Source organism: Rhinolophus hipposideros (genome assembly GCF_964194185.1).
Source record: "Rhinolophus hipposideros genome assembly, chromosome: X".
Taxonomy (NCBI): Eukaryota; Metazoa; Chordata; class Mammalia; order Chiroptera; family Rhinolophidae; genus Rhinolophus; species Rhinolophus hipposideros.
The window spans coordinates 87,924,420-87,947,808 of record NC_138046.1 but is presented as its reverse complement, the minus strand read 5'-3'; the positions used below and the strand labels follow the sequence as shown (position 1 = coordinate 87,947,808).

General features: G+C 53.6%; 2 protein-coding genes across 4 annotated transcripts in view; one reads left to right on the top strand and one right to left on the bottom strand.

The window, feature by feature from the left end:
- The window catches only part of CCDC22 (CCC complex scaffolding subunit CCDC22), a 13,372-nt gene extending 5,608 nt beyond the window's left edge, over window positions 1–7,764 (top strand). For both annotated transcript variants that reach the window (XM_081044022.1, XM_081044023.1), the window contains exons 3-17: window positions 843–975; window positions 1,746–1,852; window positions 1,983–2,049; window positions 2,150–2,328; window positions 3,865–4,059; window positions 4,621–4,683; window positions 4,760–4,879; window positions 5,431–5,550; window positions 5,638–5,754; window positions 5,858–5,959; window positions 6,043–6,150; window positions 6,399–6,494; window positions 6,742–6,801; window positions 6,881–6,955; window positions 7,384–7,764. In XM_081044022.1, the coding sequence (XP_080900148.1) occupies window positions 843–975; window positions 1,746–1,852; window positions 1,983–2,049; window positions 2,150–2,328; window positions 3,865–4,059; window positions 4,621–4,683; window positions 4,760–4,879; window positions 5,431–5,550; window positions 5,638–5,754; window positions 5,858–5,959; window positions 6,043–6,150; window positions 6,399–6,494; window positions 6,742–6,801; window positions 6,881–6,955; window positions 7,384–7,497 (1,656 nt within the window). In that variant the 3' untranslated portion in view covers window positions 7,498–7,764. The remainder of the gene's footprint in view (window positions 1–842; window positions 976–1,745; window positions 1,853–1,982; window positions 2,050–2,149; window positions 2,329–3,864; window positions 4,060–4,620; window positions 4,684–4,759; window positions 4,880–5,430; window positions 5,551–5,637; window positions 5,755–5,857; window positions 5,960–6,042; window positions 6,151–6,398; window positions 6,495–6,741; window positions 6,802–6,880; window positions 6,956–7,383) is intronic.
- On the bottom strand, window positions 7,672–23,331 carry FOXP3 (forkhead box P3; the record flags this gene model as incomplete). Of its 2 annotated transcripts, XM_081044024.1 has the most annotated exons (13): window positions 7,672–8,745; window positions 8,933–9,034; window positions 10,318–10,394; window positions 11,046–11,196; window positions 11,920–12,000; window positions 12,201–12,288; window positions 13,228–13,332; window positions 13,402–13,489; window positions 13,892–14,030; window positions 14,120–14,224; window positions 14,730–14,961; window positions 21,529–21,628; window positions 22,881–23,331. In XM_081044024.1, the coding sequence occupies 11 exons, from the start codon at window positions 14,937–14,939 to the stop codon at window positions 8,596–8,598; spliced, it is 1,296 nt and encodes a 431-aa protein (XP_080900150.1). In that variant the 3' UTR covers window positions 7,672–8,595. The 2 variants fall into 2 exon arrangements, with proteins under 2 accessions (XP_080900150.1, XP_080900151.1); XM_081044025.1 differs by lacking the exons at window positions 14,120–14,224; window positions 21,529–21,628; window positions 22,881–23,331 and having other exon boundaries at window positions 13,228–13,489; window positions 14,730–14,939.
- Window positions 23,332–23,389: the final 58 nt, after the last annotated feature.

Below are 23,389 nucleotides of genomic sequence, written 5' to 3'. Positions count from 1 at the left end.
TCTAGTTGTTTTTTTCTTTTTTTTAACTCCAGAGTCTATTCAAGGATTCATTGTTACATTTCATTGTTACATTTCTAATCTTAAATATTGGAGAGTCCTACTTTGCTTTTGTTTCTTTTGTGATGACAGATGTTTTTGAAGCGTGCAGGCTGGTTGTTTGGAGGAATGGCCCACAGCCTGGATTGCTCTGAGTGTTTTCTCATGAGTAGATTCAGGGAACACTGCCCTTGAGATAATATCTCCCTCCCAGTGTGCACCCCAGGAGATGGTAGCCTCAGGTTGTCCCTGATGCTTGCGTGAAGTGTTTCAGTGTGCCTTCAATTCACATCTCTTGTATAAGCCAGGTTGGACGTATTCCTATATGTTTAAGGGCTGTTTTCATTCTTTCGTTGGTAAACTGTCTATACCTATCTTTTGCCTATGTTTCTGTTGTATTGCTAGTCTTTTTTGCTTGTTTAGTTTTAGGCACTGTTTATATACTGGGTAGATTTACTCTTTGTCTATAATAGGAGTTCCACATTTTGACTTGGCGTGTTATATTTTTCCTTTAACATTTTTATTTCTTTTCATGTATTCAGAAATACTCATCTTCTATTTTATGGTCTCTGGATTTTGAGCCACAGTTAGAAAGGCCAGAGCTTTAATCGTTCGTGCTTTCTGTAACACTGACCGGAAACACGCTGTGGCTCCCAGAGAGGCCTCGAGGCCTTGGGGAGCCAAGGGGAGGTGTGGAGGGTAGTGGTTGGTGAGAGAGTGGGAGCATCTGGGGTCTAGACTCATGGCTCCCAGGGCAGGAGGAGCCTGCCTGGCTGGCTGATAGGGGCCCCCTCCCCGACTCCCAGGACCTGGGCTATCCTTTGGAGCTTGGTTATCAGAACTTCCTCTACCCCAGTGAGCCTGACCTCCGGGACCTGCTTCTCTTCTTGGCTGAGCGTCTGCCCAGCGGTGCCTCTGACGGTGCAGACCAGCCCGCAGGTATGCTGCAGGGCGCCTGGGGGCTGGTAAGAGTCAGGGAAGAGGGTGGCGTTCCTGGGTGTTACAGGAGCTGAGAGAGGTGGGGGTGGCAAAAAGGTTGACAGACGGGCGTGGGGGGTATATGTCTTCTCGGGAACTAGGTAGGAAGACTGGGGCTGGGAGAGGGGGTGCAGGGCAGGGGCAAGGGGCTGGTGAGCTGGTGCTAGGAGGGGCCTCTCTGCCTCAACGCCCCTCAACTCCTGCGCTGTTCCCCTTCCTCCACTCCCCTCTAACCCCACTGGCCTACTTGATGCCCCTCACACACACCAGGTGTGCTGTAGTCTCAGGGCCTTTATATTTGCTGGATTATTCTTCCCTCAGATAGCCTCTTGATTTCTGGTCACGGGTCACCTCAGGGAGCCCTTCTTCCAACTGCCTCATTTAAAGTGACATCCTCCTCTCCACAGTCCTTACCGTCCTTTCCTGATCACCATCTGACAGTGTTTTGTATGGTCCTTACGACCTTAGCCATTATCTCCTCTACGGGCCTGCACCCCAGGAGAGCAGGATCTTTATCAGTTTGTTCACTGAGATATCCTGAGAGTCTAGAGTGATGACTGGTACATAGTAAGTGCTCAGTGTTTGTTGAATGACTAAGTGTGAGTTTGATAGCTAGATAGATATGTATCTTGGGGAGGGAGGTCAGGGAACGATGGCTGTTTTCCCATGGTATGTATTTTTTGAGATGTGGTATTGTCACTTGATTGACACTCCCTCCCCACTCCCCATAGGTGACTCCGCTATCCTTCTCCGGGCCATCGGGAGCCAAATCCGGGACCAGCTGACCCTTCCCTGGGTTCCACCCCTCCTTCGAACTCCCAAGCTGCAGCACCTCCAGGTGGGTCCTCCCAACTCATGTTGATCCTGCCTTCCTTTTCCCCATCTGGGTGCTCAGGGTTTTGTCTCCCTTCCACCAGTGTCCCCCATTCCAGTTCCTCCCAGAGGCTCTGATTCTGTTCTCCTACCAGGGCACAGCGCCCCAGAAGCCTTTCCATGCCAGCAGGCTGGTCATGCCTGAATTGAGTTCCAGGGGAGGTGAGTGTGGGCCTGTGGGGAGGTGCTGGAGAGAAGGGGAGAGGTGGGCCTGACTGTGGGGCAAGGCGGGAGGGCTGGCTGACTCTGTTCCTGCTTCCAGAGCCCCGAGAGTTCCAGGCGAGTCCTTTGTTACTACCAGCTCCCACCCAGGTGTGCCAGCCTGCTGGGAGGGTGGCGTCGCTCCTCGAATGCCATGCTCTCCAGCTCTGCCAGCACATGGGTCGGGACCACCCCAGGGACAAGGACTGGGCCCACAGGGCGTCCCGCCTCCCCACCCAGGTACCCCACAATGCTTGGCTTTCTGCTGTCAAGGATGCTGTTCCCTGCTGCTCCCATTTGTGTTTCCCGTTGGTCCTCTGCCCCTCTCTTTTCCCCACTTTGTCCCTTTCTTCCATCATCTCCCCTCTGTGTGCACCTACTCGGCTCCCCACCTGCGAGAACGTTGGAGTCAGGAAGGCTGTGGACCTTGGACCAGTCAATGTCCTCACACAGAGTCTCAGTTTCCTGTTCTAACACATGGAGGGTGATAGTGCTTTGCATTTGACTGAAAAATGTGCGTGAGATTCCAAGCAATCAGAGCAGTCCGGATGTGCTTCTATACTCCCTGTTTCTACTACCTTCATCCCACCCCTGCAGCTCTCACACTTCTTCTGTCTCTGCCATTGTCAGCCATGCTCATTTCTTCTGTTTCAAGATCTCTGCACTCTCTCTGCTGGTCACTTTCTCATTCTGTGGTTTTGCTGCCCCTCTTTCTCGCCCCTCTGTCTCCTCATTGCTGTGTTTTGTCTCTCTCACTCTGTCCACCTCTGCGACTGTCGCTTTCTGTCTCCCCCCCACCGCGCCTCCCCCACTGCCGTGTGTTCCGTCTTTATCTTTGTTTCTTCTTGAAACTTACAGAAATTTTCAAACTCAGGAGCAGAGAGAATATTCTAATGAATCCTATGGACCTGTCTCTGTCACCCACTTTGAACTAGAAGCATTTTGCCAATTTTTCTTCATCTGTTCTCCCTCAGCTTTTTTTTCTGTATTATTTTAAAGCAAAGCCCAGACATCATGTCATTTCAACGCTAAATACTTAAGCATATGTCTCTTAACTCATAAGGGCATTCTTTTGTTAATGTAGCCCTGGGTCGTTTTCACACCTAACAAAATTAAGAATGATTTCTTAATACTGTTCATAATCAGATCTCGTTTGTCTCAAAACTGCCTCTGTTGTTGTTGTTGTTCTTCTCTTACCCCTCTCCCTCCTTTCCCCTCCCTCCTCCTCCTCCTCCCCCTCTCCCTCCTCCTCCCTCTCTCCTTCCCTTCCCCCTCTCCTTCCCCCTCCCTCTCTTCCCCTCCCCCCTCTCCCTCCCCCTTCCTCTCTCCCTCTTCCTCTCCCTCTTCCTCTTCCTCTCTCTCTCTCTCTCTCTCTCTCTCTCTCTCTCTCTCTCTCTCTCTCTTCCACTCCCTGCCTCCACCCTCTTCTTCGCCCAGCACCTCTGACTGTCTCTGCTCCGTCCCCACATAGCCTTTCCATGTCATTCTCTGATTTGGGGGTTGCAGGCCTGCTTCTCCACCTTCCCGCATTCTCTTCCAGTGTGAGGAGTGAGTAGGTGGGGAGAAGTGTGTCTGTGAGGAAGAGGAGACCCTATCCTTGGGAAGCTCCCAGACCTGTTGGACAGGAGAGCGGGTCTGGGGACCCCTCGGTAGAAGAGGCTGCAGGGTGGGTGTGACTTGTCGGTAGCGCCTTGCCAGGTGGCTCCCTGGAGGAGGCAAGGCGTTGGGTGCCCGGTAGGCCTCTACACTCTTCCCTTTGTCCCACCCTGTTTCCAGGAGGATACCCGGACTCAGCGGCAGCGGCTGCAAAAGCACCTGGCTGAGCATCTGCACCAGACCTGGGGCCGGCTGGGGCCACCCCCACAAGCCCGAGACCTGGGAGAGCTGCTTCAGGCCTGGGGTGCTGGGGCCAGGACTGCTGCTCCCAAGGGCTCCCGCTTCACGCACTCAGAAAAGTTCACCTTCCATCTGGTGGGTGGGCCTGAGCGGACATGGGGCATGCTGGCCCGGAGGGTTGCTTTGTATAAAAACACCACACTTTATCCACACAGGTGCCTGTGTTCCCACCAGGCACATCCTCTCCCCACTTGGGGCAGGTACACAGAGGGGGTCCGCTGGCTTCTCGGGGACTTCAGTGGAGAAAGGATGGAGGGGTGGGAACCATGTAAAGGTGAAGGGGCGCTCTTTGTGCAAACGCCAGCCTTCCCCAGGAAGTTTCCTCTGGGCATCTCTTCTCTCCTTGGATGGTCACCCAGAGGCGCCCTCATATTTGTCATGGGAAGTTGGGGTGTCCGAGATGGGGCAGGTGAGCAGGAGCTGTGTCAGGGTCAGGGAGATTTCTTTATGAGCAAACACTCTAGTCTGAGGTCGCAGAGAATGCCTTGATCCTCATACAATCACTGTCTGACAGCTGTCAGCAGTTGAGTGGGCACGGGTATGGTGCTGGGAGGGTGCTTGTGGGGGGTGTTGAGGCTCGGCTGTGAGGGACAAGGCATTCCCCCAAAGCCAGGATGCTCCCTTCTCACTCCCTAGGAGCCTGAGGCCCCGGCAGCCCAGGTGTCAGATGCGCTGGCCACCTCCGGTCGGCCTGAACAGGTGAGTGGGGGTGTCTTGGGCCCTTGCCTGTCTAGTGGGCCTGACTCCCCCACCCTGACTGGCGTGTTCCTCCCAGGACACACGAGCAGCTCAAGAGCAGGAGCTGGAGGCCCTTCAGGAACAGCTGGAGGGAATGAACCGCAACATTGAAGAGGTTGAAGCCAACATGAAGACACTGGGAATCGGCCTCGTACAGGTAGGGGTGGGGGAGGGGCTACGGCCCGGGGTCACATCACAAGGCGAGCCTAGAAGGCTTTGGGGGACTTGAGGGGGCCAAGATGTACTCCATAGAGGTCTGCAGATGTCAGAAGGGTCCACGGGGCCCTTTGGGTGGATGTGTGGGTTCAGGAGAATCAGTGGGGGTGAAAGGGGGATGTAGGTTGGGGGGCTTGGTGGACCTGTAGGGGTGAGAGGTGCCTGTGGGCATCAGTCTGGCCTCGTGGGGGTCTCTGGGCACCTGTGGGCCATGATGGGTCTGCACAGACAGGAGCTCGTGGGGCTCGTTACGGATCCTGAGGGTCAGTGTGGAGGTAGAGGGGTCAGAGGGGCCTGTGGGTGCCCGTCGCTGCTTATGGGTCTCTGTCATGATGAGAAGGGGGTCAAGAAGCAGATAGGGGCTACAGAGGTATGTCACCATCTGTGGGGGCTTGGGTTAGGCCAGGGCTTTTCAGGCTCAGTGGGGCTGGGGGGATGTGGTGTGTGGCTGAGCTCCCCCGCTGACTGGGAGTGGGGGTCCTGGGGTGCCAGGCGGAGACCGAGTGTCGGCAGAGTGAACTCAGCACGGCAGAGCGGGAGCAGGCCCTGCGCCTGAAGAGCCGGGCGGTGGAGCTGTTGCCGGATGGGCCTGCCAACCTCGCCAGGCTGCAGGTGGGGCTGGTGTGGGACTTGGCGGGGAGGGTTGGAGGTGGAAGGGCCCAGCCTGTGTGACGTGTCCCCTTCTATCACCACTCCCAGCTCGTAGTAGAGAGTAGTGCCCAGCGGGTTATCCATTTGGCGGGCCAGTGGGAAAAGCACCGGGTCCCGCTCCTTGCTGAATACCGCCACCTCCGAAAGCTCCAGGATTGCAGAGAGGTAGGTGGTAGGGTCCTGGGCCCTGGGTGGGGCAGGTTGGGTCCCTCCCTTGGGGCCGTCCTCGTGCTCTGCTCACTGCCCTCTCCCCATGGGGTCCTGGCAGCTGGAATCTTCTCGAAGGCTGGCAGAGATCCAGGAGCTGCACCAAAGTGTTCGGGCAGCTGCTGAGGAGGCCCGCAGGAAGGAGGAGATCTATAAGCAGCTGGTAAGGCCCATGCCAGGGCACCGGGTGGCTCAGAGTGGGTGGGGTGTGGGTCCTGGGGGAGTGTCTGCTGTGTCCCTGCCTAGGTGTCCGAGCTGGAGACCCTGCCCAGAGACGTATCCCGGCTGGCCTATACCCAGCGCATCCTGGAGATTGTGGGCAACATTCGGAAGCAGAAGGAAGAGATCACTAAGGTACGCCACCATGGCCAGGAGGCAGACATGCCCAAAGGGCAGATGTGTGCAGCGTGGCCATATAGGGACCTTCCACCCTGAGAGGCAGAGCCACACCCCGACCTAGAACAGTCCCCCACAGTCTACTCCGCCCACCCGACACAGTGACACAGGCCCTGTTTGGATGTGAATGCAGGCACGTGAATGCCCTCAGCTGGCTGGCTGCCCGACCCGGGACATGGGCTCATGGCTACCCTGTTCTTTGCCAGATCTTGTCGGACACAAAGGAACTTCAGAAGGAAATCAACTCCCTGTCTGGGAAGCTGGACCGGACGTTTGCGGTGACTGATGAGCTTGTGTTCAAGGTATGGGGCAGGCTGAGCCAGATGGAGGGCTGGTGTGGGGCTGGGCTGCTGCCGGGCCCTCTGCTCACCGGCTGGCTTAGAGCCGGGCCCTTTGTGCATCTCGTACTTACACTGACGCTCAGGCCTGGCTTTGCTCTGTGCAGGATGACATCCTGGGGGTGGGAGAGGGTGGCCTTGTGGGGTGGGGTGTAGGGGGTAGGGTGGGGGCAGCCCGCTGAAAGCTTGGAGGTCCTTCCTGTCTTGTCAGGATGCCAAGAAGGACGATGCTGTTCGGAAGGCCTACAAATATCTAGCTGCCTTGCACGAGGTGAGGGGAGAAGCACGCCTTAGGGGGCTGGCTGGGGAGCGGCTGGATTGGCTTGCAAGCCTTCTGTTCTTGTCCCCAGAACTGCAGTCAACTTATCCAGACCATTGAGGACACAGGCACTATCATGCGGGAGGTTCGAGACCTTGAGGAACAGGTGAGGCCGGCGGGTGGCAGAGGAGACCAAGGCAGGCCAAGGGACAGCCCCTCAGTCTGTGCCAAGACAGGCTATGGAACCAGGCACAACTTATGTCTCTGCTCTGCCCCTTATCCATGCACATGACCTGGGCCAGGCCAGGGGTCTGCTTTGAGCTCCACCTTCTGCCCTGAGGGTCCACACGCCTGCTTCTGTTGGCATAAGCTTCTGCTTGAGTATGTGGCGGGTAATCCTGCCAACATAGCAAATGACGCTTTAGGTGCACCGACGACTCGAGCAAAAGTCTGGCAGTGGGACAGAGCAGGCTATTGTTGTGGGGGGGTGGGAGGAGCCTGGGAAGGGCCGTGAGTGGCTGTAACAGAGTGGTGGCAAGCAGGAGCTGGGAAAGGGGTCCTGTGTGCTGAAGGGATGCGACCCACGTTCCCTAGATCGAGACGGAGATGGGAAAGAAGACCCTCAGCAACCTGGAGAAGATCCGCGAGGATTACCGGGCCCTTCGCCAGGAGAACGCTGGCCTCCTGGGGCGGGTCCGTGAGGCCTGAGGGGGGCCCCAGCAGAGGTCTCCCCGACCCTGGCCTTCAGCAGGGATTTGGGGTGTTGGAGGCAATGGCCAAGTGCTGGACCTAGCCATTCCCTGTGTTTGCCGTCCAGTCCCTCCTGCTGTGGTGACCCCTGCCCACCTGACCCCAACCCTCTTCTGGGTGAACGTCCAGAGTGTGGAAACATGGCTGCGGTTTATTGGAGAGGGCACTGGGGGTTGGGCCTTGGATCCCAAATAAATGAGGAGCTCTGGCTCTCATTTAAGCTGAGGCATGGAGGCATGGATGGGGGCGCAGGGTTCAGGGTGGGGCACGGGGTGGATGGCAGGTGAGACACAGGGTAAGTTTTGTGAGTCAGTATGTGTGGCCGTGCATGTCTGCGTGGGACTCAGGATACACGCTGGGGTGCTGTATGTGTGTGTGTGTGTGTGCACGTGGTAAGCAGGTTGAGTTCTAATGGACTGTGTGACCAAGTATACGTGACAGGACCTGTATGAGACCATGCGTGACCAGTATGTATCTCTGTGGCTCTCTGGGACTTGAGACCCTGAAGGCATTAAGGCTGCTTCTGTGTAAATGCCTGGGCATACCCCATGTGACACTGACCTGGGGCCCGGAGGCTGGCTGTGGGTGTGCTTCGGGGTATGTGGTTGACACGACCACTCAGGTGTGATTGTCTGGGTGACTGTGAAGATTTGAGGTGGTCTGAGTGTACTGAGATTGGCTCTTTGTATTTGGGGGTTTGTTTAGAGTCCAAGGGACAGGATCATGACCATCTGCGTGTCTTTTCCAGCCCGAGGTTGTCTGTGAATGACTGATGTAGGCTGTGTGTGTGGTTGATTGTGAAGGCTCAGTTTGCCTGGAGAGCCCATCACAGGGGCTGGGGTGGGGGCACAGGGCTGGGGCCCCTCTGAGCAGCCTTGGTAGAGAGCACACGATCAAGGGGAATGATCCGGGGGGGGCAGTGTCCCTGGCAGGCAAGACAGTGCACACCTCACTTCTCGGTCCCTGCGGGAATGTCCAGGGCTTGTGACCCCTGCCCCCGGCCATTTCTGCCTCACATTTTGGCCCCTGTCCTCCCTCCTTTCCTTGGCTTTGAGGTCAGGGGCCAGCTATAGGATTGGAACACCTGCTGGGCCTCTGGCTCCTCTTCTTGCGGAACTCAAACTCATCCACGGTCCACACAGCTCCCTTCTCGCTCTCCACCCGCACGAAGCACTTGTGCAGGCTGAGGTTGTGGCGGATGGCATTCTGTGGAAGGAGGGCCAGCCAGCCAGGCCGGGGTGAGAGGAGGGGGCAGTGGTCATCCTCTGAGGTCAGCCATCCCCACCAAAAACCAGTGCCCTGCGCTTTCCCATCATGTTTGCAAGCCCAGCCCCAGGCCCGCCCAGTAGCATTTGAGGCCACCCCAGCCACTGCCACCTCCAGAGGCACTCACCTTCCAGGTGGCAGGATGGTTTCTAAAGAAGGCAAACATGCGTGTGAACCAGTGATAGATCTCATTAAGTGTCCGCTGCTTCTCTGGAGCCTCCAGGATGGCCTGGAAGTTAGGGGGTGTGGGGATAAGGGGAGCCGCTCCCCCAAAGTTGGGCTGAGAGGGGTAGTGGCCATGGGTCATCTGACATGGGGTAGAATTGTGGGGGTAAGGGAAGGGAGGGAGGGAGATGTGTGAAGTGACAGATCAGACAGGGTTAGAATTGGGGTGAGGGTGAGCGGGATGGGGTTAGGTAAAGGATCAGGGCTGAGGTGGGAGTGGGGTCTAGTTCAGGGTTAGGGCTGGAGTTACGTTAAAGGTAGGGGTTCTCTGTAGGGGTGAGGTGTCAAAGTTTGGAAGGTTAAAGGCCAGGAGTGGGGTCCAGTTAAGGATTTGGAAGGGGTAAAGGGCCAGCTAGAGGTAAAGGTCAGGGAAGGGGTGGGTCAAGGCTCAGGCTGGGGATGGATTGGGAAGATTCAAGGGGCGTGGGACAGGATGACATGTGGCATTAGGTCAGGAGTCAGAGGTGGGCCTAGTTATCTAGTTATTTCATGGGTCAGGAATGTGGTTAGGTTCAGAGTCAAGAATGACATTAGTTGTGAAGGTGAGTTGTGTATTGCCATTAAGGGGCAGGGCTGGGGTGAGCTGTGCAGGGAGCGGAAGGTCAGGGAACTCGATCTGTTTGGATTTAGGAATGGGATGCAGTCAAGGGGCCGTGACTACAGCGGCGGTGAGGTTCTGGGTCAGGATGGGGCCAGGGAGGCGACTTTGTGCTATTGCGTAGGGGGTTAGGTTCAGGTTCAGGTTCGGCGTGAGGTGTGGGTCTAGGATGAGGGTCCGGGTGGGCTCTTGTGAAGGTTCTGGGAAGGCAGTAGGGAGATTCTGATGAAGGGGTTGGGATGGGTTGAGGTTAAGGGTCAGATAGGTGTTACAAGGAAGGGGTTAGGGATGGGGTCCAGACAGGAAGTGTTTACATACTGGGGTACATTGGTGCTGGGGAAGGAGGGTAATACCTGGGGAGGGTGTAGGGCAAGGAAGGGGCAGACATCAGGTTAGTTTTTGGGTGATTTTATAGGTCCATAAGGGGATTAGGTATGGGGTTGAGGTGGACATGAGGAAAGGGGTGGGTTTAGGGCCCGAATTGGCTTGCCCTGGCCTGGATGGTGGTTTAGGTTTGGGTTTGGGGGCAGATCTGGGGTGAAGCCAACGTGGGGGACCCCATCTGAGGCATGGGTTTCTTCATGTAGGAGCCTGCCCTGCGGGTGCTCAGAGGGCAGTCAGGCGTTTGGGAGGCAGGTCCCCACCCCCTCTTTCTCTTCCTTCTCCTTGGCCTGAGCTGCCCAGCTTACCCAGCGGATGAGGGTGGCATAGGTGAAAGGGGGTCGCATGTTGTGGAACTTGAAGTAGTCCATGTTGTGGAAGAACTCTGTCCGAGGAGGGGTGAAGAGTCAGGCCCCATCTGTAACTCCTCACTCCCTCTCTCACCCTCCACGCTCCATGGAAACAATTACTATTTGCTGAGCACTTGGTATAACCAGCATCAGTTACTCTTTGCACCACTCCCACCAAAATAGGGCTTATTTTTCCCCTGAGGTTTAAAAGAAGGGAAATAACTTGTACACTAAAGGGAGGTAACTGGTTAAGTGGCAGAACCAGGATGACACTCAAGAGCCCTGATCCTTGTTCCACCCACAGCCCAGGCCTTTCAGGTAGTAGGGGATTGATGAGCTTGGGCTAATCACCCCACTTTTCCTTGGGGATAGTCTCTGGGAGTCACATAGCTAGTTCCATCCCTTCTGATAACCAAATAGAATAGCCGAAACTCTAATCCCCAGCACAGTGAGTGAGCCCCAACCCGCAGAGAAGACAGCACCACACATCTGAGACCACAATGAGGTGTTGCAGGCCATTGAAACCCTGAGAGGAAGCTTTTGCATGCACATGTGTTTTCCCAAAGGCTGGTGGCGGTGGCGGTGGGGGGAAGAGCAGCGTGGAGCTCCTTCCCACCCTGACATTCCATGCTAGTCTGGGGTTTAGGGGCTGGGGGAGCACCATGTAGGGCACAGACCATCCTTACCTGGGAACGTGCTGTGTCCATGGCTGCCCCAGAGGTGCCTTCGCACAGCAAACAGGCCTTCGGGGCCCTCCTGGGGGCCAGACCAGGCTGGGACAGTGGTGCCTGGGGTGCCAGAGGCTACAATGCAGCAGGAGCCCTTGTCGGATGACACCTGGGGGAGGAGGGAGAGGCTAGTGACACAGAGGCTGAAACTTTCCACTTTAATTTTAAATAAGTGTTTTTAAAAGCAAGGGCAGCCTCTTCTCAACTCCAGTCCGATGTGGACTCCCACAAATAGCACGAGCCATAATGATCAGAGTGCGGGGTGAACACTAGTGTATGTAGGGCACCAATGCTGGGGCTGCGAGCTGGGCTTGAATCAGGCTCCTGTAGTCCCCAAGCGTGACTTGGGAAAGTCCCGTCGGCCTCCTGGGCCTCAGTTTTCCTCATCTGTGAATTAGGGATGCCATCATGAGAGTTGAGGAAGTTCACACCAGCAAAGTGCTCAGGAGCAGTGCCCACCTCTTGGGTGTGTGACCTGTACAGCTGCACAAGCCCCTGCACTTTGTTGAATGCTCCGTGGTGGTCATCTTGAAATGTGAGCCCTGCATTTGCATTTTGCCATGGGCCTGGTGAGTTATATGGCCAGTCCTGCCAGCCACACGTGGTCTGAGATCAGTAAATGTCTAGCTATTTGCTGTTGCTTTACAAAATGTTTCAAGAGCTTAGGGTCAGAGGGTTTGTATGTGGAGGGGGACAGATTCTCAGGTCTGGGCATGTGACAGGGCCCACAGGTCCCAGGGCCTGGGTGTGAGGATAGGTACCCTGTACCCTACAGGGCCCTTCCCCTGATGCCTCAGCAGTCTGTGCTGCTGTCAGGCCTGGAGTGGCTCACCGCAGATGGAGCCTTGGTCAGGGCCATCTTCCCGGCCAGGTGGGCCTGCATAGCACCCAGCTTCTCCTTCTCCAGCACCAGCTGTGAGGACAGGCACAAAGTAAGGCCTCAACCAGGTCTCCCCACCATGTCTTCGCCCAGACTGTGGTCTTCCCTGGGAGTACCCTTCCCCCTTCCCTCCTTTATGCCAGCCTCCATCCTGGGTGAGCCTGGCTCCTGGCATCAGGAGGACATAAGTTCTGCCCATCATCCTCCCCACCCTGCCCCCTGCCCCACATCACCTGCTGCTCCAGAGACTGCACCACCTCCCTCTGGAGGAGACACTGCGCTCTGCCCTTCTCATCCAGGAGATGGTCCGCCTGGCAGTGCCTGGGGTGGTGGGAGATGCTATGTAGGTGAGCACGGCAGGCCTGGCTTTCTGGATCCATGTTCTGAGTGGGGAGCGCTTAGACCCTCTGGGAGGTCTCTTCTCAGAGCCTCAGCGCCGACCCCCCCACCCCGTCTCCCTTTCACACCCATTTTTCTTTCAACACATGCTACTTGGCATCTACTGTGTGCCAGGCCTGAGCTCGCCACTTGAGCCAGGGTGTTGGAAGTGATTGATTGTGGAAGAGTGGTGAGCTGGGAGCAGCCAGGTAGGTGAGAGCAGGAAACACACTCCACATGGAGGGAAGGCTCGGTAGTGAAGAGGACAGGATGCATTGAATTGCTGCTGATAGTAGGGTAGGGTTGGAGAATGTGTGTGTGTGTGTGTGTGTGTGTGTGTGAAAGAGAGAGAGAGAGAGAGAGAGAGAGAGAGAGAGAGAGAGAGAGAGAGAGAGAGAGAGAGAGAGAGATATGGGGGTCTAGGTGAGGTAGCAACAGCTATTGTGAGGTGCAGGGACTTTGGGGATCAATAAAATCAGGCTGCTGTGTTGGCATGAGGAGTAGCAGGGCAAAGCAGTTAAAAGTGTGGATTCTGGAGCCTGGGTTCAAATCGCAGCTCTGTCACTTAGGAAATGGGTGATCTGATCAAGACACTTAACCTCTTTGGCCTCAGTTTCTTTGTCTGTAAAATGGAGGTAATAATAGTACACACTATTATGCCCCATATACAGATGAGAAAACCGAGGCCCAGAGAAGCTAAGTAACTTGCCCAAGGTTATACAGCCAGTGAGTGACAGAGTCTGGATTTGAACCCCCAGTCTCAGCGTTTGCCTCATTCATCTTACTACATATCAGGATGAGGCCTGAGCTGACACCTGCATCCCAGACCTCCTTCCACAAACTGGGGAACCCCGTGGACTGGAATGGGCCTGGGCTACTCACTTGAGAAAGTCCTCCGGCTCCTCGAAGACCTTTTCACATCCGGGCCACTTGCAGATGCCATTTGCTAACAGTGAGTAGGAGCCCTGGGGCACGGTCAAAAGGGTGCTGGAAGGACAGAGGGTGTCAGGGGAGGGAATGGCAGGACGAGAGTCCTTCCCAGCCCTGCCCACTGACCTGTCTTTCCTGGGTGCACTGGGGTTTGGGAAGGTGCAGAGCAGTGTTGGTTCCCTAGACACCCACTCCAGGCTGGCCACGTTGATCCCTGCGAGTGAAGACAGGGCACCTCTGGGGACTGCAAGCTGGGCTCTGGAGCTTGGCCCGCAAGGCCTCTCTTTTTGAGTTGCCCACTCTCCTGAGCCTCGCGGGCCCTGACTCCCAGGGAGCTCTCGTGTCCCTAACGTCCAAGGCTTCTGGTAGAGCAGCTCAAAGACTGCCATTTGCAAGTGCTGACATTTTAACTAACTTTGCAAAGATCTGTGGTTCTGTGATTTTGACATTCTGCATCTTTCAGGTTCTGAGCCTGACATTTTTGGGAGGTTGGAGTTTCCAAGATGATGAAACCTGACACCTCTGACCTCAGGGCCACGATTCAGCAGCCTACACTGCTCACGTTCAAGGACTTGGGGGCTCTGGGGTTCTGTGGAGCTTTGGGGTGTGGTGTTACCAGGTGGCATGCCGGGCCGGGCCTTGAGGGAGAAGACCCCGGTGGCAGCGGTGGGTGGCGGGAGGCTGATCATAGCTGGGCTGTCCAGTGGGCGCACCTGTAGCACGGGGGTCCTCGAATGGGCATCCACTGTGGAGAGCTGGGGGCACATACGGGCCATGGTTCAGCTGGGCCCCCTCCTCAGTTTCCTCACCTGCTCCCTCCTCCTTGCCTGGTCAGGGTTGGTACCTGGTGCATGAAGTGTGGCCTGTCCTGGAGGAGTGCCTGCAAGTGGGGCGAGGGACCCAGCCGCGCTGCAGAGGGTGCCACCATGACGAGGGGCACTGTGGGCAGCTGGGGGACAAAGGCGGGCAGGTGAGAGGCCATCTTCACCCTCACTATTCCACATGTCTAATTTATGTACTCCTCACCACAACCTCACATGGTAGCAACTATGACCATCCCCTTTATACATATGTAGAAACTGAGACTCAGGGAGACGGAGTGGCGTAAGATAAAACAGCTAGTAAGTGCCGGAGTGGCCTCAACCCTGTCACCGCACCTCCTTGGGACCCAGGCCTCTCCTCGGCCAGGCCACGGATGTGCCGGTGGCACTATGACAGGGTCTCCTCTCCTGAGATGGATTGGGAGGTCGGGGAGAGCCTTGAATCTCTGAGACCTGCTAAGTGGGGACTTTCTTGGCCCTGTGATATCTGCATAAGTCACAGACTTGCCTGGGACCCAGAAAACCACTTCCTGTGCCCCAGCTGGGCCCCCCGCCCAGTGCCACAGTAAAGGTCGGCACCTGTAGGCCCAGGTACCCCACCCTGCTTGCCCCATCCTGGGCCCCGGGCCTCACCTGCAGCTGTGATGGTGGCATGGGGTTCAAGGAGGAGGAGGAGGCATGGGCCCCGCCTCGGAGGTCTCGGCCCTGGAAGGTTGCTCCTAGGCCCTTGGTCCCCAGCAGGTCTGAGGCCTTGGGTGCAGCCCTCCAGTTGGGAGACGCTCCTGGGGATGGGCTGAGCACCAAGGAAGGGGCCGAGGGCTTGGCTGGCCTGGGATTGGGCATTGGGTCCTTGTCCGAGGGCAGGCTGTAGATACACAGGGGGAAGGAATTACACATGTGCCGAAGGGTGTGCAAAATACTCAACCACCTGAACCACGTGGGCATTCCCTCTGGTCGGAGCAGTGTTGGCTGGGGCATGTCCCAAAGGGCCCCACACACAGCTGGGTCCCAGCTCTGGTCATATGTGTGTGTGTGCACACACAAACACACACACACACACACACACACCCAGGTTTCAGGAACACAGGTGTGTGTTGTGTCTTCATGCACACCCCATGTGCAGACTCGCACAGGTCCAGCGCGTCTTGCCTGTGCATGCTGGCACAGCCCTGGTGGGGATGTATCCTCCAGAGGGGGGCAGGAGGTTCAGGGGGGCTTGTGGGGCTTCAGCCAGGGTAAGTCAGCTCTTTCCCTTACTGCTTGAGGCTTGTCTTCTGGCCTCAGTGCTCCCATCCTCCCTGTACCAGGCACAGGTCCCCCCACCTCTGCTGATCCTGCCTGCGGGGGCTGGTCTCGGATTTTCTCCTGGGAGCATTATTTTACCCCAGTGACTTGCGCATAGCTGGAAGTGGCGGGGGGCATGGAGTCAAAAGATCCCTATGGCTGCTGTGAAAGGGGCAGACTCTAGGAAGGTGAGGGCGGAAGCTGGTGAAGAGGCTACTGGTAAAAGTCCAGGTGAACGACGACTTTTAAAAAGTGAAGAGGCTACTGGTCAAAGTCCAGGTGGCACAGACCAGGGTGGTGGCAGTGGAGACTGTGAGAAGTGGGTGGATTTTGAGAATATTTGGAAGGTGGAGTCAGGAGAATTTTCTGGCAGCTTGGATGTGGTGGTGAGAGAGGGAGGGACTTCTGGGTATTAGCCTGAGCAGTTGGAAGGATACAGTTGACGTGACCTGAGATGGGGGAGATGGGGGGAGCTGAGTGGAGGGTGTGGATGGATATGAAGAGCCTGGCAATAGACGTATGAATGGAAATGCTGAGTGCGCAGCTGAGTACAGGAGTCTGGAGCTCAGGCAGGGTAGGTTCTAGTCATCTCGGGGATCTGCCCTTCACAGAGCTGGCATGGCAGGTGCCAGAAAGGAGGAGAGAGGGTTCTCTTGAGCCTATGGGAGCTCCTCAACTCAGCCCGCACCGGAGTTTACCCTCAGCCTACCGCCAAGCCTTTGCTCATGCGGTTTAGCCCCTCTGGAATTCCTGCTTTTCTTCCTCTTCCCCTATCTAAGGCCAATCCAGAAAGCCCTCCATAATGGCTCCAGAATCCTACGCTCCCCAATGGCCGAAGCCTTGGTTTCTTAGAATCCTGTAATGCCAGTCTGAGAGGAAGCTCGAGCTGGAAGGACCTGACTAGTCCAACCTCCATTTTACGGAAGGGGATACCCAAGTGCAGTGCTCCACAAGCCCAGCACAACTTGAGAGCTCTACTTCTTTCTCCAGAAAGCATGCATGTGTGCACATGTCATAAGCCCCCTTCTGTGGGGCTGTGTGTGTGTGTGTGTGTGTGTGTGTGTGTGTGTGTTTCCCCCCCACTCTGCAGCACCAGGTTTGGCACATAGCTGCCGAGAGCGCCTCGGGGAGTACACATAGGGTTCTGGGGGAGCAGTTGCTCCTTCCTTTCTTTGCTGTCAGCCCATGGGGGTTGTCAGAGCTGTGGTGCTGGGTGGGGGTGAGAATCCAGGTATTCAACCCTTGGACTCCCTGGAGGTTAGAACATTCCTCTGTGAGAATCAGGAGCCTGGGTGTATGGAGACTCAGAACAAAGGCCTGAGAGAACGCTGGTGACCATGAGGTGAGTGAATAAATGAAGGTGGAGATCACGATGATGCTTCTACAAGCCGAGGAACGCCAGACACTGCCAGCAAACCATGAGAAACTAGGAGAAAGGCACGAACAGATTCTCCCTCACAGCCCTGGAAGGAGCCAACCCTGTGGTCACGTTGATCTAGGACTTCTGGTCTCTAGAACTGAGACAATACATTTCTGTTGTTTAAGCCCCCCAGTTTGTGATACTTGTTACAGAAGCCTGAGCAAACTAACACGGATTTTAGTAAGTGAGTGGATGTTTGGTTGTTTTCCACTACTCTGGCTTGGCCCACACAGCTGGCCTGTGGTCACTTCTGAAGCTGCTGGGATACTTGGCCAGAGTTGATAAGAAATCTCCTCCCCAAACACCCGGAATGGCCTGACTCAGGGAAGCATAGATACAGTCTCAGAAAGGGGACATGGATATGGTCTGTCTGGCGGTGGGGTACTGGAGGGCCGGGCTGGGCAGCCAGCTTCCTGCACTGTCTGTTGGGGCGTCCCTTTCTGACTATTTCTCAGAAGATGCATGGAGGATGTTTCTGGGACACAGATTATGTTTTCATATCGGGGTCTGCATCTGGGCCCTGTTGTCACAGCCGCTGACTTCCCCACATTTTTCCGCCATTGACGTCATGGCGGCCGGATGCGCTGGGCTTCATCGGCACCAAGGAGGAAGAGAAGGGGGCAGACACCCCACCCCACGGGTTTCGTTCCGAGAATTGGCTGGCCCATCCTGTAGCCCGCTTGGCCCAGGTGGGGCGATGTGGGTGTTGGCGGATGTGGTGAGTGACGTCCATCCATCTGGCCACCATGACAAGTCCTGGGCCCTGTAGACCTGGCCCTTCTTGGGCCATGGAGAGGCCCAAGGTTTGACGCTTGGGGACTGCCATGCAGACCCCACAAATACTGGGACCCTCAGGATCTTCAAATGTTACTACACCAGAAGCTCAGAATCACAGAACATCATTTCTTAGATTCAAAGAATCTCAGAATCTCAAACCTATACATTCTGTGGGGGCTATGGGGGGACTAACTTCTCAGTACATCAAGGCCAATATTCCTGGGGTCCAAACTTACTGGAACTCCCCGAAGGACAGAAAGCTCACTACTGCATCAGGCCACCCGCCTACCAGGCCTGGAATTGCAGCAAGCTTCCCCTCAGCCTCTCTCCTAAGTTCTGTGAAGGCGGGAAGGTCAGAATTACCCCTGTCCAGTTTTCCCAGCCTGGAGCCAGGCTCTGCTGCTAAGTAGCTGCAACTCTCCCCAGGCTCACAGGTAAATTGGGACAATAACAGTACCCATCTTCCAAAGTTAATGTACATGAAGTGCTTAGCAAAATGTCAGTGATCGGTGAACGGACACCTGCAGGGCCTCGGTCTCCCTGTCCATTCTGGGACAATGTTCCCAGACTCACAGCCACTCTGCCAGAGATGGGGAGGGAAGAAAGGGGAGGGCCTCATGGCAGGGAGCAGGAAAAGCTGTGGCCTTTGCCAGCAGAGATCCCACCACCAGGCTCCCTGGAAAGGCCCTGAGATGGACGTTCCCAGGCACCAGTGACAACTCTGGGGACATGGCTGAGTTTAGTTCACAGCCAGACCCACAGAGAGACTGACTGGTGTCCCTCCAGTATCACCACTCTCTGGCCATGAGGCCTCCTGACCTATGGGGCTCCAGGACCCCACCCAGCCTAGCTCTTGGGAGGCTGACTCCCACACTGTGACCGTGGATCCTCCTGCCTTAGGCAGGGTCCCACCTGTGAGAAGGCAGAAGGAGTAATGGCAGCAGCTGGGGGGCAGCCCAGGTCCCCTTGCCCCACCATGGGTGCTGAGAGGTAAATTGAGGTCCACAGTACGGAAGAGGGACAAAGTCAGGGACCCACCAAGAGTCCTGAGATCTGAGTTTGGATCTCAACTCTGTTACTACATCTCTGTGAGGCCTTGGGAGAGGCCTGCTCGCCCCCCCACTGGGGCTCAGTTTGCTTCTCTTGTACACTGGGAAGGGGGAAGGTGTGAACTAGATGAGGGCCAGAGCCCTTCTGTTCTCTGTTGGGGTGAGTTGTTGTTACGTGTCTGCAGGGCTTCAGATTGACAACTGCCCTTCTATCCAGGCGACTGAGATACAAGGATACATAGAGACAAAGAGAGACGGAAACAAGGAGAGAGACATAGGGGAAGAGAGACACACAGAGAACAAGAGATACAGAGAGAGATGGGAGAGACAAGAGGTGGGATAGGGAACAGACAGAGTGAGAGACAAAAAGAACAAGAGAGACAGTGAGAGACACTGAGAGAAGGAGAGAGTGGGTGCGTGTGGGATCCAAAGGATACTATACATACATACATACATACATACATACACACACACACACACACACACACACACACACACACACACACACATATATATATATATATATATATATAGAGAGAGAGAGAGAGAGAGAGAGAGAGAGAGACGCCTCAAATAAGAACAGTTGCTGGCCTCTGCCTGAAATAGTGAGGAATAACCAAGGGCAAGATGGGGTAGGTATTGTATTGTATTGCAAAGCAACAATTAGCAAAGCAATGTGGACCTGCTACAAGAGCAGATACTGAGGAAAAGAACAGAATAGAAAGCTCAAACACACACCTATGGCTAGAGGGGATCAAGTTTGTGATGACTGTCGCATTTCAAACTGGGGGACGGTGGAGGATATAGATTGTTTAACAAATACATTGTTTAACAAATGTTTCTGGGGTAATTAAGGGAAAAATCAAGTTATTGAATGAACAGTCTATTTTCCCACTAACCCTCCCTGCCCAGTTTGAAATGTCACCATCATCATATACCCTAAAATAAATTCCAGATCCATTAAACAGATAAGTAATAATATCTAAGATTGATCTTGGGTTTATTGTTTGCCAGGCCCTATGCTAAGCACTTAACATGGTTAATAGATTTAATCCTCACAGCCATCTTTGAGGTGGGTACGATTATAACCATCATAGTACATATGAGGAAATGGAAGTATAGAGAGTTTAAATACCTGGCTAAAAATCACACAAATGGCTTGGGGTGAGTCTGGGTTTGTCCCAGACAGTCTGGCTCCAGTACCCACACTCTTAACCTCTACAGTAAATGGAAAAAATGAAGCCATAAAAGAGACTAGAAGCCAACACATGTGAACATTTATCTCATTTTCAAGTGGGAAAGGACTTTCTAAGCACAAAACCAGAGGTAGTAACCACACAAGAAAAGACTAACCTAATTGACTAGCATATAAAAACATCACAAGCATCACAAAATAACATAAACTAATAGAAAAGGCAAATGAAGCATAGGAGAAAATATTTGCTATATATGTATGGCTGATGGAAGGTTAATATCCTTTCTAAATAAAGAGCTGTGACAAATAAATAAGGAAAAAAAGATGAACACCCTATTAGGGCTAAGTATATGACCAGATAACTAAAACAGAAGCACAAATGGTCAATAAACAGTATAAGAATCAAAGAATGCAAATTTCAATAATGTGGTAGTATTTTTTCTTACCTGTTATGTTGAGAAAGGATTAAAAAATGATAATACCCACCCAGGATTAACTTGAGTAGAGGGAGCATAAAACAGAACAACCTTTTGAAAGAACAATTTGCAGAGAGGGTCAGAAACCTTAAAAATGCACATATCCTTTGCTCGCACAACTCCATTTTCAGGAACCCAAAGAACTAATCAGGGATGATTTATAGGGAAAAACGAGACACAATTCGAATGTCCAATAATCGGCACTTGGTCAAATCAATCATGGTTCACACCAATGTGAGGTCAGTCTTGACAGCCATGAAAGATCATATGTTGAAACAAGTTTTAGTGGTCGACAAAAATGTACCTATTAATTGAATAAAGCAGGAACAAAGCCAATAGATAGAGTGATTTTAATTTGGTCAAAAAAATACTAGCAACTAAACGTGAGCACTTGCTAAGCCTGCAGAGAAGAACTCACCCCAGACTTGAACAGCCTGCTCTGTTTCTGGACATGGACTCTGGCCACACACATACACACACAGGAGGTCCTGGGCGTAGGATCACACAGCGAAGCCACGGTTGACAATGGCATGAAGTGGCTCCCTAGGAGGGTCTCCTCTCACACAGGGCCAGCACAAGTTCAGTGAAGTGCTTAGCCTGACCCAGCAGTTCGCGATCCTTCTTTGATCGGAGCAAACAGAATTGATGCTCGTTCTCATAAAATGCAAATGTCCTCACTGACATTGCTCAACACGCTATTATTAAGCGCCAACTGTGTAAAACTCTGGGCTGGATGCTGGGTGGGAAGGCAGGTGGGGAAGGTGAGACAAGAGAGCAGCAGAGACAGTGGGAGAAAGCCCGAGGAAAGGAGATAGACAAAGTGTGGTTAAGATGGAGGAGACAAAGACAGGGAAGATGGTCAGAGTAGACAGAGACAGAGGGATGGAGGCTCTGAGTGTCAGGGAAACAGACAGAGAAAAACAGGGGCAAAGGAACACACAAACAGCGAGACAGGGTGAATAGAGACAAAGGGATGGGAGATATCGAGAAAGAAGAGACGGAGAGTTGAGAGATGTAGTTGAAATTTCTAGTTACACATACACAGTGTTTCAAGTTGTTTAAAGCTCTAAAATTCATAAAGACTGGCAGTTGACATATCCAAAAAAATCGTACCAATCTACATATCAATCAATGTGTTTATCTTTGCCTCTGGCCAAGCATTGGTGAAGTACTTTACCTATCAGTCTTCTGGCATTGATTATTTCTATTATTATTGTAAAAAATACCTTACCTGCCCAGGAGCACGGTAGCTGCATGCGTTTGGACTGGACTGGAGGATGTCTGACCGTCCAGTGCCTACCTCACAGCCATCTCTGCCATAGGACCCGCCTCTGGTGGGGGAGAGTGGGGACACTCACCTTGGTGAAGTGGACCAACAGAAAAGGATCAGCCTGGCTTGTGGGAAACTGTCACATATCAAAAACAACTTTGCTTTTATACCGAGAAGAAAAACCACGGTGTGGAAGCCACAGACCTCTCTCTTCTAATAATCCAAAATTTTTTGATGACTGTGTGCGCTGATAATCACGGGGTGGGGGGGTTCTCATAGTTCTCTCTCTCTCTCTCTCTCTCTCTCGCTCTCTCTCTCTCTCTCTCTCTCTCTCTCTCTCTCTCGCTCTCTCTCTCTCTGTTTCTCCTCTTCTTGATTATGAGACTTTAACGGAAATTTTGAAATTTTGGGTTTTTTTCTTTGCCCTTTACGAGTCATCTTAAAATATTTCTTCTCCTCACCACAGAAGTGAGAGGTATCAATGAGATAACACGGCTCATGAGAAACCACAGTTTTTTAAACAAAAGTGTGTAGAGTCAGGGAAAAAAAAAACAACAAAAAAAAAACAAACCAAAACAAAGGAAAAGAACTCAATTAAATCACAGGGGCATCCCAGGCAAGCAGAGATGCCACTCTGTGAGTGAGTAGATATTTGAGTGTTTCTGGGGAAAGAAAAAGAGGTGCTGAGGCCCGATGTGTGGATGGGAAACACCAGGGAAAGAGACAGAATAGGGCTGGGTTTCCAGCCCTCAGTTTTCCCTTAGGTGGGATTGATATGGTCATCACCACTCTCACTGCTCAGGGACAGGGAGCTCTGGACACTCTTGCAATCCATCTTCCCACAGAGCGTGAGGGGCATGGAAGTTACTTCACAGAGTAAAAAGCAGGGAGTCCTCCCCACCCTCCACAATTCACAGAATCAAAGAGTCTCAGAATCACTGGCTCCCAGAATCCACTGAGCATCACTGAGTGAAGAAAGGGAGAAAAGTCTCGTCTTATGTCTTGGTGCCTGAGAGCTCTGACCCGGGGGTCACCCTACAGGGAAGGTACTGACCAGGACACCCGTATTAATGCATCCATCCTCACAAAGCCCAGAGACCCTTGGGTCTCCGACCCTCTTGTAGTTAGGGACACCTTGACCTGATGCTTCTGAGGCCCTCAGGCTTTGCAATTTTCTACTTCGAAAAATCCAAGTTTCCAAGGTTTTAGGATTTCAAATATCTTCCATTATCCCCGTACCTGACACTTATCTCAAATTGCCCATGTGCCACAATGCTGAACACTTATCACAAACGGTCACATTCAATCCTCACCACAACCCGTTGAGGTCCATCTTGTCATCATGGACGTTATACAGGAGGGGAAAACGGAGGTGCGAAGTAGTCAAGCAACTTGCCCCAGATCACAGAGCTGATGAGTGGGGGCTCTGCCTTCCTTGGTGGCAGGCTTTGAAACTCCCAGGTTTTCTTGAGACCAATGGTCTGAGATTTTAAATTCTAGGATGCAATGACAAGGAGGTTCTGAGATTTGCAGATTCTTGAAGCTTGTGAGATTTTAAGGTTGTCCAAGAATTGGCGGCGGCATTTTCTTACCTTAGCAAACACCCCTTCCAACCAATGTTCTACAGGGGAGATCAGCCCCCAGGGGCTTCTCCTGACAGCACATGGCTGAGACTCCCGGTCTGTGGCTCCCCAGCGCCTTGCATGGCTTAGGGTTTTGTCATCCATCGTCCACTCCAAACCCTCTGCAAGACTAGCTTCAGGCCTGGGAAAGAGAAATTGGAAACAGCTTTTTATTCATATGGTACAAACCTAGTGGCCAA